Here is a 13,933-nt window from a genome sequence, read left to right on the forward strand (position 1 = left end):
AAGTTATACGCCATTGTTAACAGATAAGAGACCAAAAGGGTAAATAAAATGTGGTTACCCTAGATGTGCTTCATAGAGTCTGAAGGGGCTCCTGGAGTCATCTAGAAGAGCACCTGATGCAAATTAAAATGGGATTTCTAAGCTGTCAGAGTAAATAGGGATTTTTTTAATTCTGGTGTTTATATCTGACAAAGTTAGCTGAGTCAAGTCACATACTCTGCTGCTCTTACTGTAGAGCTGAAAAGCTCAATATCTCAAGAGGCTCCTCTGCCAGGGAACTGACACTCACCTGCTATCACTACTTAAGTGTAGTTCACGTTGTTTCAATCCTTGTTCAAGCAACAGAAAGATTGTCTCCTCCTTAATTCCCCACTATTTCCTCCCCCCTTCGCTCACACTAACAGTCATTGGATTAATTCTGCATCCTGTCCATCCTACCACTTTACGTAACAGGCCGCATTTGAGCCATCCATCTTTTCTGAGCAGTAGAAAATGAGTTTGGATCTAAATGTGTAAACATCCATGGCGCACAAGCTTCTTTACTTTTAATTTATTAAATCTTTTGAGCATCAGATGTTTGTTTGCAAATTAAAAAATAAATAAATGTGAACTCCCGGGGTGAGATTGTACAGATCCGAAGAATTTTCTGAAATAAATACCATATTTGTGTGAAATTTGTGTCAAATATGGCTGGGCTTTAATTTTATGAAAACATTTTGCTATCAAAGGCAATTTTTGAGTGTCAAGTTATTGTTTAATAAATTGTGTTTTTAAAATCTTTGAAGATTTGAGAATCTCCACATTTGCTCTAATAAACAAGATTTTAGCAATGTCCTGCATGGTCATATTGAATTTTAATGACATTGATTAACTGTCAAGCAGTGGAAATTGATGAGAAAATGTCCATAGTAAAATTAAATGGCATTACTGAAGACAGTACCGCTGGTTAGGGAGGTGACTAGACCCAGTAGTCTGTTGTAGGAGTATTAATGTGAGCTCCAGGTTTTTTTCACATGATTAAAACGGGCCATCTGTTCTTTGTTAAATGTTTACAAAAACAGCTTTTCTCTAAAAGATTTAAGGAGATGTGGATCTAGCAAACACTGCAATATTTCTGAGCACCTTTTTCACCTTATTTCAAATAGTACCAAAAATAATTCTGCCTGCATATCAAACAGGCAGGATTAATACTTATTTGTATTTAGTCTTTACTGTTTTCTTTCATGTGGAAGATTAAATTCTGTAACAAGATGCTAAATTATGGCCTCATTCATTACTAAAAGCAGTGGGGGGGGGGTGGATGATATGTGTTCTAAAGTGTGCAAGTAAGTTTTCAATCTTTTTGTAAAAGTATGTAGTACATACAGTTTTGTAATGTTTTATAAATGGAAAACAGGGTTCTGTCACTGGAAATTGAGACCCTGTAACTGTAGTTAATCCAATGTAGATATAAAGATGAAGAACTATTTGAAATAAATCCCTATGATAGGTTTAAGTCAATATTTACTGGTGGTAACCTGTCCTACCTTCCTTCTCTTCTCAACCCTGTTTTAAAAAAACAATTCAGACAACAGTTTTAGGGTGGAGAAATGCCTCCTTCATGCTGCCTCTGATCTCTCGGCCCCCTCTCAGATTTGTGCTGCTCCTACACATCTTCGCACTAGGGAGCAATGTGGGGCTGTCAGTCAGGGTTATCAAGTTCAGTGCAAACATATTAACCCAAAATGCGCAGAAAATTAGACTTTATCACACCCACTTTTGAAAAGTATAATGCTAAAAATTAAGATCATGTTGATATAATTTTTAAACTAAAACATTTGCAAAGTAAAATGAGACAGAAGTAATATGAACTGAAAACTAATTAGAGCAGGCATAGGCTGTTTCACTAATGTATGCTTTTGAGGTATGTGAATGAAAATTTCTAGCAATATAGAAATGTTTAAATGTATAAGGTATTTTATTTTGTTGAACTGGGATACCTATTTTTAATTCTCAATAACCCAGTATTGTGAATAGGAGTTGGTATAATTTTTTTAGATTTTTGGCTTTCCAATTTCATACGTAATTTGTGCATGAAATATATAAATTGGGTATATGCTTTTTTGAGGTAGTGAGTGGGACTGAAAGAACATGAAAGTCTACAGGTTGACATCTTACAAAACTTAATTCACTGTAGTTTTGAGAAGTTCTTAAGAAAGGAATGAGATGGGGAACAATATTTTAAATATTTTAATGTAAAGTCTTGACATGAGGCAGAAAAGTTAAATTTGTGACAGCAATACCAGTCATTTTTGCACCATTGTGCATGGGGAAAATTGCAGAGAATGTGAGCCTCAACTTCAAATATCCTGGTTTTTACTGGTCTGTTCTAAATCTTGCCATTTCTAGATTGACTTTTTCCAAAAGATTAAAAATCTTTCAGGAGATGGAGAGGCAAGGTGAGGCAGGTATATTTTTGGATTGCACAAAAAGTCATGAAAATGTGTGCGCATGCATGCACACAAAAATAAAATAACTTTCATTTTGAAATCAGTGGATCAATCCTGTGAACTTGGCTTCACAGGCACATTTTGAAAAGTGGCTAAAATTTAAACATCCTCAGTCTTGTAGCTCATTGAGCAGACGCATTGAAAAGACTTTATTGAAGCTGTTAATGTTAGTGGCTTGTCTGGCTGCTAGGCATTTTTTTTTAAATTCCTTGTGAATCATTTTTAAAATAAAAACTCTAATTTGGCTCCAAAATTAGATATTTTAGCTTTTTCAAAACTTAAGATCAATAGAAATGTCTGTTTTTAAAATTCCAACACAGCATTTTTAAACAAATATTTCCCCTTGGCATTGGAACCAAAACCAGAAGCTCTGAATATCTACCAATGAAACTGATTTAATAGAGTTTAATTGTCTAGACTAAGAGCAGTTCTAAAAGCAATCAAGTGGCAAAAAAATAAGCAAGGATGTTTCAAGGGCTTGGACATTTGTTGTCTGGATAGTACAACTCAATCTACTATCTAAAGTGTGATTTAAAAGAAAGTCTTTGTGATGATATCCAAAGGCAGCAACCTGGAAGAAAGCCTAGGAGGAGTGTTCACAACCCTAGTTTCCTGGGAAAATGGAAAGCAGATTGTTCATTTACTTTGCAATGGAGGGAAAAATTTGAATTACTCGTATACCTTACAGGGTTCTAAATTCACTGTATCATTCAGGAAAAGGATCTGAGTGCCATTGTGGGCAGCTGAGTGAAAACCTTGACTCAATGTGCAGTTGCAGTTAAACAAGGTTTTAGGATAGGTATATAATGGAGAATAATATGGGGACTATTGTAATACTTTTGTCTAAGTTGATGGAGTGTAACCTAACATCGAATGCTGTGTGCAGAAATGGTTGCTTATCTTTTTTTCCAAAAAAAGGGGGGCAAACTTAGAAGGTTCAAAGATTGGTAAGAGTGGGGTTATTCCTTTGTAAAACGCTTTGAGAGCTATGGATGAAGAGCACTATATAAGACTTTGGTAATTTTACTATTTTTCAGAGAGGAGATGAATAAGATGAAATGATAAAAGTACATAAAATAATGAATGGCATTAGAAGGTAGATCAAGAGCTTCTGTTTTTGTCTCAAACACAAGTACAAGGGGATATTCAAATAAATTAAAGTGACAAATTCAAAACTGATAAAAGGAAATATTTGTTTCACATATGTAATTAAACTGTGGAAATCATTGTGAAATGGTGATACTGAGGCCAGAAATTTTGCGGAGTTAAAAAAAATAAATAAAATAAAATTGGACACTTGTGTGAGTAATAACTTATAATAGCTATTTGTATCAATAATAGTTATCACTAATGTGAACAGAGATTTTTGGAAGAAATATTAAACCTCATGCTTCAGGGTGGAAGCCAATCTCCCACAGGGATTTAGGAGGAGACCTAATGTGCAGGCACATCTGCCTAACTTCAGGTTGTTTGCACCTTCCTCTGAAGTATCTGTTTCTACAGTCAGATTCAGGACTATATGGACCACATGAATGGTCTGATGTGGTAATTCCCACGTGTCATCCTGGACTATGTTTAGGGATGCCATGTTTTATATTGGCCACTATCAGTAAAGTGTCTGATAAATTTGAAACAACCTGCCCTGCCGTTTTCTCTTAATCTTGGAAGAATGAGTTTAGTTTATCTCTCAACCATCCCTTTCTCCTGCTGTAGCAGAAAATCCCCTTCCTCATCACTATTACAATAGTAACTAGAGGTCTGTACTGAGATCTGGGGCTCTATTTCAACAAATACTTGAGACATTCCCTACACCAAAGAACTTAGTCTAATAGATGCTGTGTGACCATGGGCAATTCTCTTCAAGTCATTGTTGTAGCCAAGAATAGAACCTTGGTCTTCTGTCTCCCAGTCCCTTTCCCCTCTCTTCAACCCTCTCCTCAGTTCTCTGCCATTAATAGTTCCATTTCCTATGAGGTGATGTCTAAGGCTTTCCCAAGCATCAGTAGAGTGAAAGTGATATTTTTGGTAATTTCATTGCAGCTACTTTGGAAAGTTGTGATCTGCAGCAGAGGCACTAGTTGTATCTACAATGAGGGGAAAAATACCTCCCCCGGTCTATGCTAGTGTTTCTGTGGATACTTAATGCAATGGTAGGCCATTAATAGGATAAGTGCTGAATATTCTGAGTGTACATATAGCTGCTAGGACAGAACTACTTGGATTTACATTCAGCAGCTTATTCTAACAGCCACGGGGAATTAAAACCCTGAAATAGAAAAACTTGGATGACAAAATAAAAGGTGTCTATATTAGGAAAATTTGGCATGCTATCCATAATTTAGACTCCTGACAAAACTGTAACATACCATAGGTCCACATGCATTTGTCACATATTAGGTCCTGATGGGTAATAAACTGTGTGTGTGTGTGTGTGTGTGTGTATACACACACATACACGCACTAGACAGTTCACACCTTTACCACTACTTAAATGGCAGACCAGTGTTGGAATTGCAGTCAAACAGTTGCAACTCTGAAACACACCCAGCATCTCAAAGAAAAAATGACATTACATACAGTTACACAAGGCTGCTTGTCCCCCAGAAGAAATATCCACCTCACTACTTATTGTCCCATACTTTTCCATGGCTCAGTGATCCCTGTCTTCCAAAAGGCTGGACCTCAGGAAAAGCCTGGTGTAGGGCCCTCTTCCGTCTGGAATCAGGCCTGTCATCTCATTCCCTCATCTTGAGGGAAAACAATTCAATGAAACAAAACCCAAAAAGAAATAGGGAAGGCAAACTACACAACAAAATACAAAGTTGTAAAAGTAATATAGGGAAAAGCAGTAATATTGCTCCTTACATCCTCAGTAGTGTCATAGCAAACTCTGGATGATCGAACTCTGAGCTGATCTAGTAGGAGATCCCATGGGTGTGGAGGGAAGCTAGTTGCATCTGCACTGATGGCGTGATGCCATGGCATGACATAACTCCTTGTCTTCATAGCATTTGTGTGGATAGTTTTGTAGGGCAGAACTATCTAAAGCACTGAGTGGAACAAAACAAAAAGAAAAGTAGATGAAGACATTCTGTACTTGCTCCAGACGGTCATGCCAGGAACTGTGGGACACATACAGAGTGGGCAAACTACGGCCCAGGATCCGCATCCGCCCTCCAGACATTTTAATCCAGCCCTCGAGCTCCTGCCGAGGAGTGGGATCAAGGGCTTGCTCCACTCCATTTGGCTCCCAGAAGCAGCAACATGTCCCCTCTTCAGCTCCTATGCGAAGGGGCAGCCAGGGGGCTCTGCACACTGTCCCTGCCCCAAGTGCTGCCCCTGCAGCTCCCATTGGCCAGGGAGCTGCGGGGCAGCACCTGCAGACAGGGCAGTGCACAGAGCCGTCTGTGCACCTCCGCATAGGAGCCAGGGGGAGATGCCGCTGCCTCTGGGAGCTGCTTGAGGTAAGCTTGCGCCCCTGACCCCCTCCCGTGCCCCAAACCCTCTGCCCGAGCCCTGATCCCTCTCCCATCTGCTGAACTCCTCAGTCTCAGCCCGGAGCAGCCTTCTGCGCTCCCAGCCCTTCATCCCCAGCCCCACCGCAGAGCCCACACCCCCAGCCGAAGCCCTCATCCCATCCTGCACCCCAACCCCCAATTTCATTGGCATTCATGGCCCACCATACAACTTCCATACCCAGATGTGGCCCTTGGGTCAAAAAGTTAGCCCATTTCTGGATATGTATAACACATAGGCAGTGCGAGAATATGGTACACTGGGCATACTCATAGACTCTAGGACTGGAAGGGACCTCGAGAGGTCATCGAGTCCAGTCCCCTGCCCTCACGGCAGGACCAAATACTGTCTAGACCATCCCTAATAGACATTTATCTAACCTACTCTTAAATATCTCCAGAGATGGAGATTCCACGACTTCCCTAGGCAATCTATTCCAGTGTTTAACTACCCTGACAGTTAGGAACTTTTTCCTAATGTCCAACCTAAATCTCCCTTGCTGCAGTTTAAGCCCATTGCTTCTTCTATCATTGGAGGCTAAGGTGAACAAGTTTTCTCCCTCCTCCTGATGACACCCTTTTAGATACCTGAAAACTGCTATCATGTCCCCTCTGTCTTCTCTTTTCCAAACTAAACAAACCCAATTCCTTCAGCCTTCCTTCATAGGTCATGTTCTCAAGACCTTTAATCATTCTTGTTGCTCTTCTCTGGACCCTCTCCAATTTCTCCACATCTTTCTTGAAATGCGGTGCCCAGAACTGGACACAATACTCCAGTTGAGGCCTAACCAGCGCAGAGTAAAGCAGAAGAATGACTTCTTGTGTTTGTTTACAACACACCTGTTAATGCATCCCAGAATCACGTTTGCTTTTTTTGCAACAGTATCACACTGTTGACTCATATTAAGCTTGTGGTCCACTATGACCCCTAGATCTCTTTCTGCTATACTCCTTCCTAGACAGTCTCTTCCCATTCTGTATGTGTGAAACTGATTGTTCCTTCCTAAGTTGAGCATTTTGCATTTATCTTTATTGAACTTCATCCTGTTTACCTCAGACCATTTCTCCAATTTGTCCAGATCATTTTGAATTTTGACCCTGTCCTCCAAAGCAGTTGCAATCCCTCCCAGTTTGGTATCGTCTGCAAACTTAATAAGCATACTTTCTATGCCAACATCTAAATCGTTGATGAAGATATTGAACAGAGCCAGTCCCAAAACAGACCCCTGCGGAACCCCACTTGTTATACCTTTCCAGCAGGATTGGGAGCCATTAATTCAGAACAGCATGGATGTTTTTGAATTAGTCCTACTGTGTGCCTGATCTGCAGAGGATAAGAGTCCATTGCAACCCCGCCTAGAGAACCATGGCTCTTTAGCATATGCTGTAAAAGATCATGCTCTTAGCTCTAGAGGTCCTCAGTTCAGTCCTTGGGATGTTGGTCAAAATGTTGATGTAATGTATGCACTAGTGTAAATGGCACCAATGCAGTTCTCTTGTGTAAATGCACCCTGTGATTGTGTCCTATTAATTTTCCAGTTGTATGTATAGAAGCCAAAGTTAATACTTGTTTTCAGATGACAAAAGTCCCAGATTAAGCATACAAAATAGCTGTTACCAGAATATGGGAAAGTCTTATATAAATAACCTTTATTTCAGAGATGAACAACTTTAGGACAGCAGAGGTCCATAAAATCCACTAAAAACCCCTTTGTCAGGCCATACAGAAAACAACCTCCCTCCCTCCAAAAAATTAAAGGTTGAGCCAGATTGCTGAGGCACGCAGTCTTTTAGTAAAATTTCTACTGCCTCATCAGCATGCCTACCCATTGATGATTTGGGAGCTGAAAGCCAGTGAGGTTTCAGCCAGGGCCTTAACTCCCCACCCTCCACCAAGCATAGGAAGTAACCAGAGTTAGGTGGCGTGGGATGAAGTTGAAGCCTGTGTTGAAGGGGAGCAGAGTGGAGGTAGAGATCGCACATGAGGCCCTGCTGACACCAAAGTCATAATGGCACCCAAATTTGGCCTTGCTGCCCCTCCATCATGCCACCAGGGAAGGGGCTCTGCTGTTACACCACCCAGCTTATGCTGCTGCTGCCCCCCTCCCTCCAACTCCCCAGCCCCCAAGAATATATTCCCGAGCTTCATATGGTCAGGCTAAATAAAACAGCTGGTTGGCGGGATGAGTTCAATGTCTGCCTTATCTTTTCATTTTTAAGTCTAAATTAATTTTATTTGATGTATGAAATGTTGTTGTGGATTTATACCTTTTTATATATATTTTTTTTAGTCGTGAAGAATTTTATACTTGCAATATTCAGTACTTTATAGCTGTTCTGCCACAACCTTAAAGCAGCGTAGCAGTGCTTAGAATTATTGTACAATATTTGTTTGAAATGTTACCAATTAACGTTACCTTCTGTTTTCTCCTGTCTCCCTCCATGACCTCTCAGCCCTAAAATATAGAGCTCTAAGTAAACAATTTTATAGACAACAAATGTGTGTGTTTTTATTATGCTATACTAATTTAATGCCTATTTGTATTTCTTAGCATTCTCCATCGGAGCCCTTTGTAGAGAAACCAGTGCCGGATATGACTCAGGTTAGTGGACTGAATACCCAGCTAGTGAAAAATGATGATTACTTGCCATCGATTGAACAACAGCCTCAGCAAAAGAAGAAGAAAAAGAAAAACAATCACATTCTTGCAGAGGGTCCCAGTAAAGGTTTTGGTAAGGAAGATTTTCCTGGTGGTCTTGACAGCCAGGATCAAACCAGGAACTCATTGGATTGCTCCCAGGAAGAGAAAAAGAAAAAGAAAAAGCCCAAGTCAAAAAAGGAACCGAAGGATCCTAAAGAACCCAAGGAAAAGAAGGAGCCTAAGGAACCCAAGCCTCCCAAAACCCCCAAGCCTCCCAAAGAGCCAAAGGAAAAGAAAGCAAAAAATGCCACACCAAAACCCAAGACTAGCAAAAAGACAAGGTAGGTCAGGAAATATCTCTTTGGGTATGTGATAAGTTGGCGTTCAAAACAAAAATAATGTACTGTGTGTATTCATGGAATTTTAAAAAAAATAATGCAAAAAAGAATGGGGGGAAACATTTTGTTGGCTAGAGATTATACCAATTTTAACTATTTTGCCTTTTCTTAAAGGGGGGAGGGCAAAAAATCCACACAGCCCGAAGTGAAATAGTTATGCTGATACAAAAATTGTAGCTTCTCTAGCCCTGTTTCCTAGTAGTTGCAATAGGAGAATTATCTCCACTTGATATTGTGATTCTTTTTAGGATCAGGGTTAAAATCCTAGTAGGCAATATAAGAGATCAAATCGCCGTACTGTACAGTCATTCCAAAGCAAACCACCTCCCCGCCCCCGTTTCCTCCACCCCTGACTATCATGAGTACAAATGTTCACTGAGAAAACTGAGAGGGGAAAAAGACATTAAAACTGATTTTTTCGTTTGTATCTAAAATTTCTTACAACTGTTCTGAACCTGTTCCAAACATCTGAATCTGTTTTTCAAGAAGTGGCTAATGTAAGAAAATATATAACTTCCAGATGGAAGCATAGCCAGACCTGGTTAATCCAAATCAGTTTGCAGAATCCATTTGTATTAAGATTAAAAACATTTTGATTAACAAATCTGATTTGCATGTGTTCTGCAAGGCTGGTTACTGTTTAATTCTTTGATACAGATATATGGATGAATGAAGCTCAGATATTATGGACTTCTAGTAAGAATGAAAGGTTCTTTGGGTGGATAGCAAAACTAGTGTGTTATTGAAAATTCTGTATAAGTTGGCAGGGTGAAAGGTACCGTAAAAGCTTTATTAGCTTTCCAGTACTGTTGAACCTACTTATAATTTACAAAATGTTATATATAATGTTCTAGATTGCTGAAATGATGGGTTTATACGTACAGTAGTTTTTAATTTTCGGTTACATGTTACTGAATCTAGGTACTGGACTGAACAGCTTTCCCACTGTATCCTTTTGAAACTAGAGGACTGTATCAGCTCAATGAAAAGATTAACTGTTTGCATGGGGACAGGATATTCATAGTTTTTGGGTTTTGTGAGATTTTTTTTTTTAAAAGGCCACAAAGGGAAAGAACTATTGTGATTATCTAAATCAACCTCTCACCATAAGATAGGTCTCACCCAACCATTTCTACATCAAGAAGTGAAAGACACGAGATTTATTTGAAAAACGCTTCTCACTGCAAACCTTTTGAACTAGGTGCTATGAATATAGTTTCTACAGACAATCTTTAAGAATTTAATAATGCTTAACAAACCAAGGTTAGAAAGAATTTGGTTCCAAAATATATGTCGTTTCCTATGAATTGAGATTGATATCAGGCCTCAACATTTGAGATGCCACATAACCCAGGCTGATAAGTCTGTGCAGGTCACCCCAAGTGGAGTCATGGGACAGCACTTTGGGGGCAGGGGAGTAGACTCTCTCCTTCCAGGGAACAGAGCTGTTCTCTTGCATGCCTATGGGGGTGGAGAGGGCGGGACTTTATTCTCTTTCCTCCTCCCTTTGCAGTACCCCTTGTAATTGGAAGGGTGAATTTTGTAATACTTTTCATAGCTGCAAAGTGCTCTTCTTCCCACTCAGTGGGAAAAATGTACCTGGGAGCATGAACAACACTTGCAGCCTCTTACCCCAATAGGCCAGACTGTTCAAGGAAAGTGTACTTGCCCAGTCAGTCACAGTCTTGATTCATCATTGCCAAATGTACTTTTCAAGTCCAGTTTGTTTGCTTTGATAGCTTCAGTATCTGGGAGGTAAACCTTGTCGAAGAACCTGCTGACTTGGGTGGGGTGTGTAACAGATTAATAAGGAATATGACTTCTCTGAAAGATATTTGCCTGCTTTTGCCATACAAAGGCTGGGAAATCTGTCCAGTAACATTGGTAATTGAATCAGTTTTAAGTGAATCAACAGGATAAACCAATAATCTGAGCCATAGTGCTTCAGATGGTCAAAGGAATCTGACGTGATGTATCTTGGTCTTGCTATAGTGCTACTCCACTAGGAAGGATATAACATCACAATAGCAGAGATGACTAAAATGAATGTAACTAAATGTAAATTCTGAGTGGCAAAGGATAATTACATAAATTGAATATGTAGTGCTGAAGGTGATGGGGTGTTTTGGTTATGTTAGTGCTTGTTATACTGTCATAGTAGCTTGCTCCTAGGCATTGGATTACAGTAGTGCCAATTTTGCATTTTGGAAAGTTTATATGTGATACTAGTTACTTTCAACCTCAAATAAACTGACTTGAGTTTTATGTAAAAAGCCATTTTCTTAGGGGATGGAATAAGTGTTTGAAGTGAGAGAAAATTCAGAGACAATCAGCGGTGTCTCTTTCTACATACAAAATGAGGCATTTCCATTAATCAAATTCGGTTGGAAAAGGGTAACCCCTTTTACTGGATTGTTAAAAAAGTATCTCTGTGTAGACGTACACAGGCAGAGAGAGAAACTACCACTGAAGTGAGAGGATGAAAAAATGAATTTAATTCAATTATAAAATGGGCAAAATACACTAAAGTAGCAGATTATTCTAATGAATATGCATACTTTTATTAAAACAGCACATCAGAATTAACTAGCCATGTAATCCTCTTATTGACCATGAAAATATAGAAGAATCTTGGAATCGCCCCTCCTCCTTTCTTAGGAGTAAGCCTTGAAGAAATGTGTAAGCTGTGTGGTTGAGATACACCGTAATCACATGGTGAACAAACAGCTGAATAAGAAAAGTTGACTTTTGTAGTGCTCTTGTGAAATACATTTCCAGTGGCACCCCAGAAATCTAGGAAACTTCAAAATACTTCAAAAATGAACTTCACTGTACAGTTGGTACTTTTGTAAAGCAAGTCCATAGACTAGGATGGCATGGTTTAACTTCCTGTGGCTGGTAGCCTGGCCCTAAAAAAGCAATAGTAAAACGATACACAGAAATGGCGTCTGGAAGAAATGAAGCCCCCCTGCCCTCTCAAGAAATCAGTTCAAGATCACTGTAGCCAGATAGTACTTTTGAGACAGTGCAAAATTTTGAGCCCTGAGTACAGATCAGATAGTATCCAAAAACATCCTTTCAGTATATTGACTACATGTGTGCCAAAGGTTGTGGGTCACTTAAGTCTGCCAGTTTTCCTTTTTAGTCGGGTAGCCCAGGTTACTTAAAGAAATTTTGTTCATCCCTACTGCCATTTTTTCTATTAGTTATTTCAACTGAGTATAAAACATCTGAAAAGCTTTTTGGTTTTTCTAAAAGCTTTTAGAAAATGTTACACTGAATCCCAGGCTGTACAGAAATTTTGTCAGTGCCAGCATTTGAGGGAGAGGAAGTAGTAAGTTTTGTCCGTCTGTCTCTGTCTACAGGAATCCATCCATTAGTTTTGAGGAAGATGGGGAAATGGGAAATGTGCACTTCTGAAATGTCCTGTATCTGCTCCTAAAGTCCATGCAGCTCTCTTAAGGCAGTCACATAAGGTGCAGTATGAGAGTCAGATGACTTGGTTATTACATGGTTGTTTGTGACCCAGTTACAACGTGGTTAACAATTCTAGTGTGGACACTTTAACCTAGACCCAAGCCTTTAGCCAGTTATGGGACATAGTTGGCCCATTCATCCGGCCAGTATCTTGAGCTGGGCACGAGATAACCATGTTGTAACAAAGCCCCCTGACTCTTTATATTTGTATTGCTAAACAGCCCTCTGCAGGGCCAGCTCCACCGTGCCACTTTCTTCTTCTGCAGCAGGTCCTTCCCTCCAAGAGGGACTGATGGACCCACCGCTCAAGAGCCCGACGTGCCGGCCCTTCCCCTTGGCTGCCCCGAGCACCTGCTTGCTGACCTGGTGCCTGGAGCCTGCCCTGGGCCCTGGCCCTGTGCAAGGGACACAGTTAAGTTTGGGAGGATTTGTGTTTTAAAGCTTTCTCTATACCTGTTATCAGGAGGACTAAACCTAAGCAAAAAGCCATAATAAAGATGGAGTCTAGGGCAGCATCCTGCTTATGAATAAAAGGAACCATTGGTTTTTTTCACCCTCAGAGCTCTTGGACCCTGCCAGGGGAACTCTTGTCTTTTGTATCACCTTGACTAATGAGTGTTTACTAAATTCTGAATTATTGTGTATATCTAACTTATTGCCTTCTGGGATGAAGCTCCTCTCTCCTTCCTGCAGTCCAAAGCTACTGGAATGGGGTGGTGTTAATGCAACATTCTCACCTATAGAGGATGGAAACAGACTTCCATCTCCACCAGAAATGGGAGAGAAGATCATTCATCCCTGCAGGGCACCCTGATTCCTCTTCTGCTTGCAGCACATAAGCAGAGAACCAGTCACAAGACTCATCCACTTTTCTTGAGTGCATGCCTGCAGTACTTCGGGTTGGCATGCCGCTCCCCTACTCTGTTGTCAGGTGGACTGGGAGCAGAACTAACTGTGGGACAGGGTTGTTTGCTAAATTCATTTTCCAGGGCAAGTGGTTGCATGTTAATTTTTTCAGGTTTTCCTTTTATTGCAGGGTTTATTTTAGAAATTTGTCTGTGGGCTAGTGTTCCACAAATGAAAAAAGAAAGGGATCAGAATTTTAACCATAGGATTTATTTATTTGGATTTTTAGATGACAATAAGAGTACCCATCTAATGTTTTTGGTCAACCTTGACACACTTTTACATTACACTAATGAATAAACGGACCAGTTAGTAATCCCCGATCAGATTAAATAACTCAACTGAGTACCTTTATAACAAGAACTAGTTGACCTCCCTGCTCAATCCTTCGGAGCCTGCCACACTGTTTTTTGATACTTTCAAGTTGCATGATTCAGCAATCCCAGTTTGTGATGCATTGACCTGGCTCTTCTGGTGGTGTTTGTTGTCTGACTGACAAAAAGCTT

General features: G+C 40.1%; 1 protein-coding gene across 3 annotated transcripts in view; it reads left to right on the forward strand.

Annotated features, from left to right (window-relative positions):
* CHD7 (chromodomain helicase DNA binding protein 7) overlaps positions 1-13,933 on the forward strand; it is a 188,790-nt gene that overhangs the window by 112,598 nt on the left and 62,259 nt on the right. For all 3 annotated transcript variants that reach the window (XM_050938872.1, XM_050938874.1, XM_050938873.1), the window contains one exon: positions 8,557-8,987. In XM_050938872.1, coding sequence (XP_050794829.1) covers positions 8,557-8,987 — 431 coding nt within the window. The remainder of the gene's footprint in view (positions 1-8,556; positions 8,988-13,933) is intronic.

The sequence above is a fragment of the Gopherus flavomarginatus genome, chromosome 2 (genome assembly GCF_025201925.1).
Source record: "Gopherus flavomarginatus isolate rGopFla2 chromosome 2, rGopFla2.mat.asm, whole genome shotgun sequence".
NCBI classification, from domain to species: Eukaryota; Metazoa; Chordata; order Testudines; family Testudinidae; genus Gopherus; species Gopherus flavomarginatus.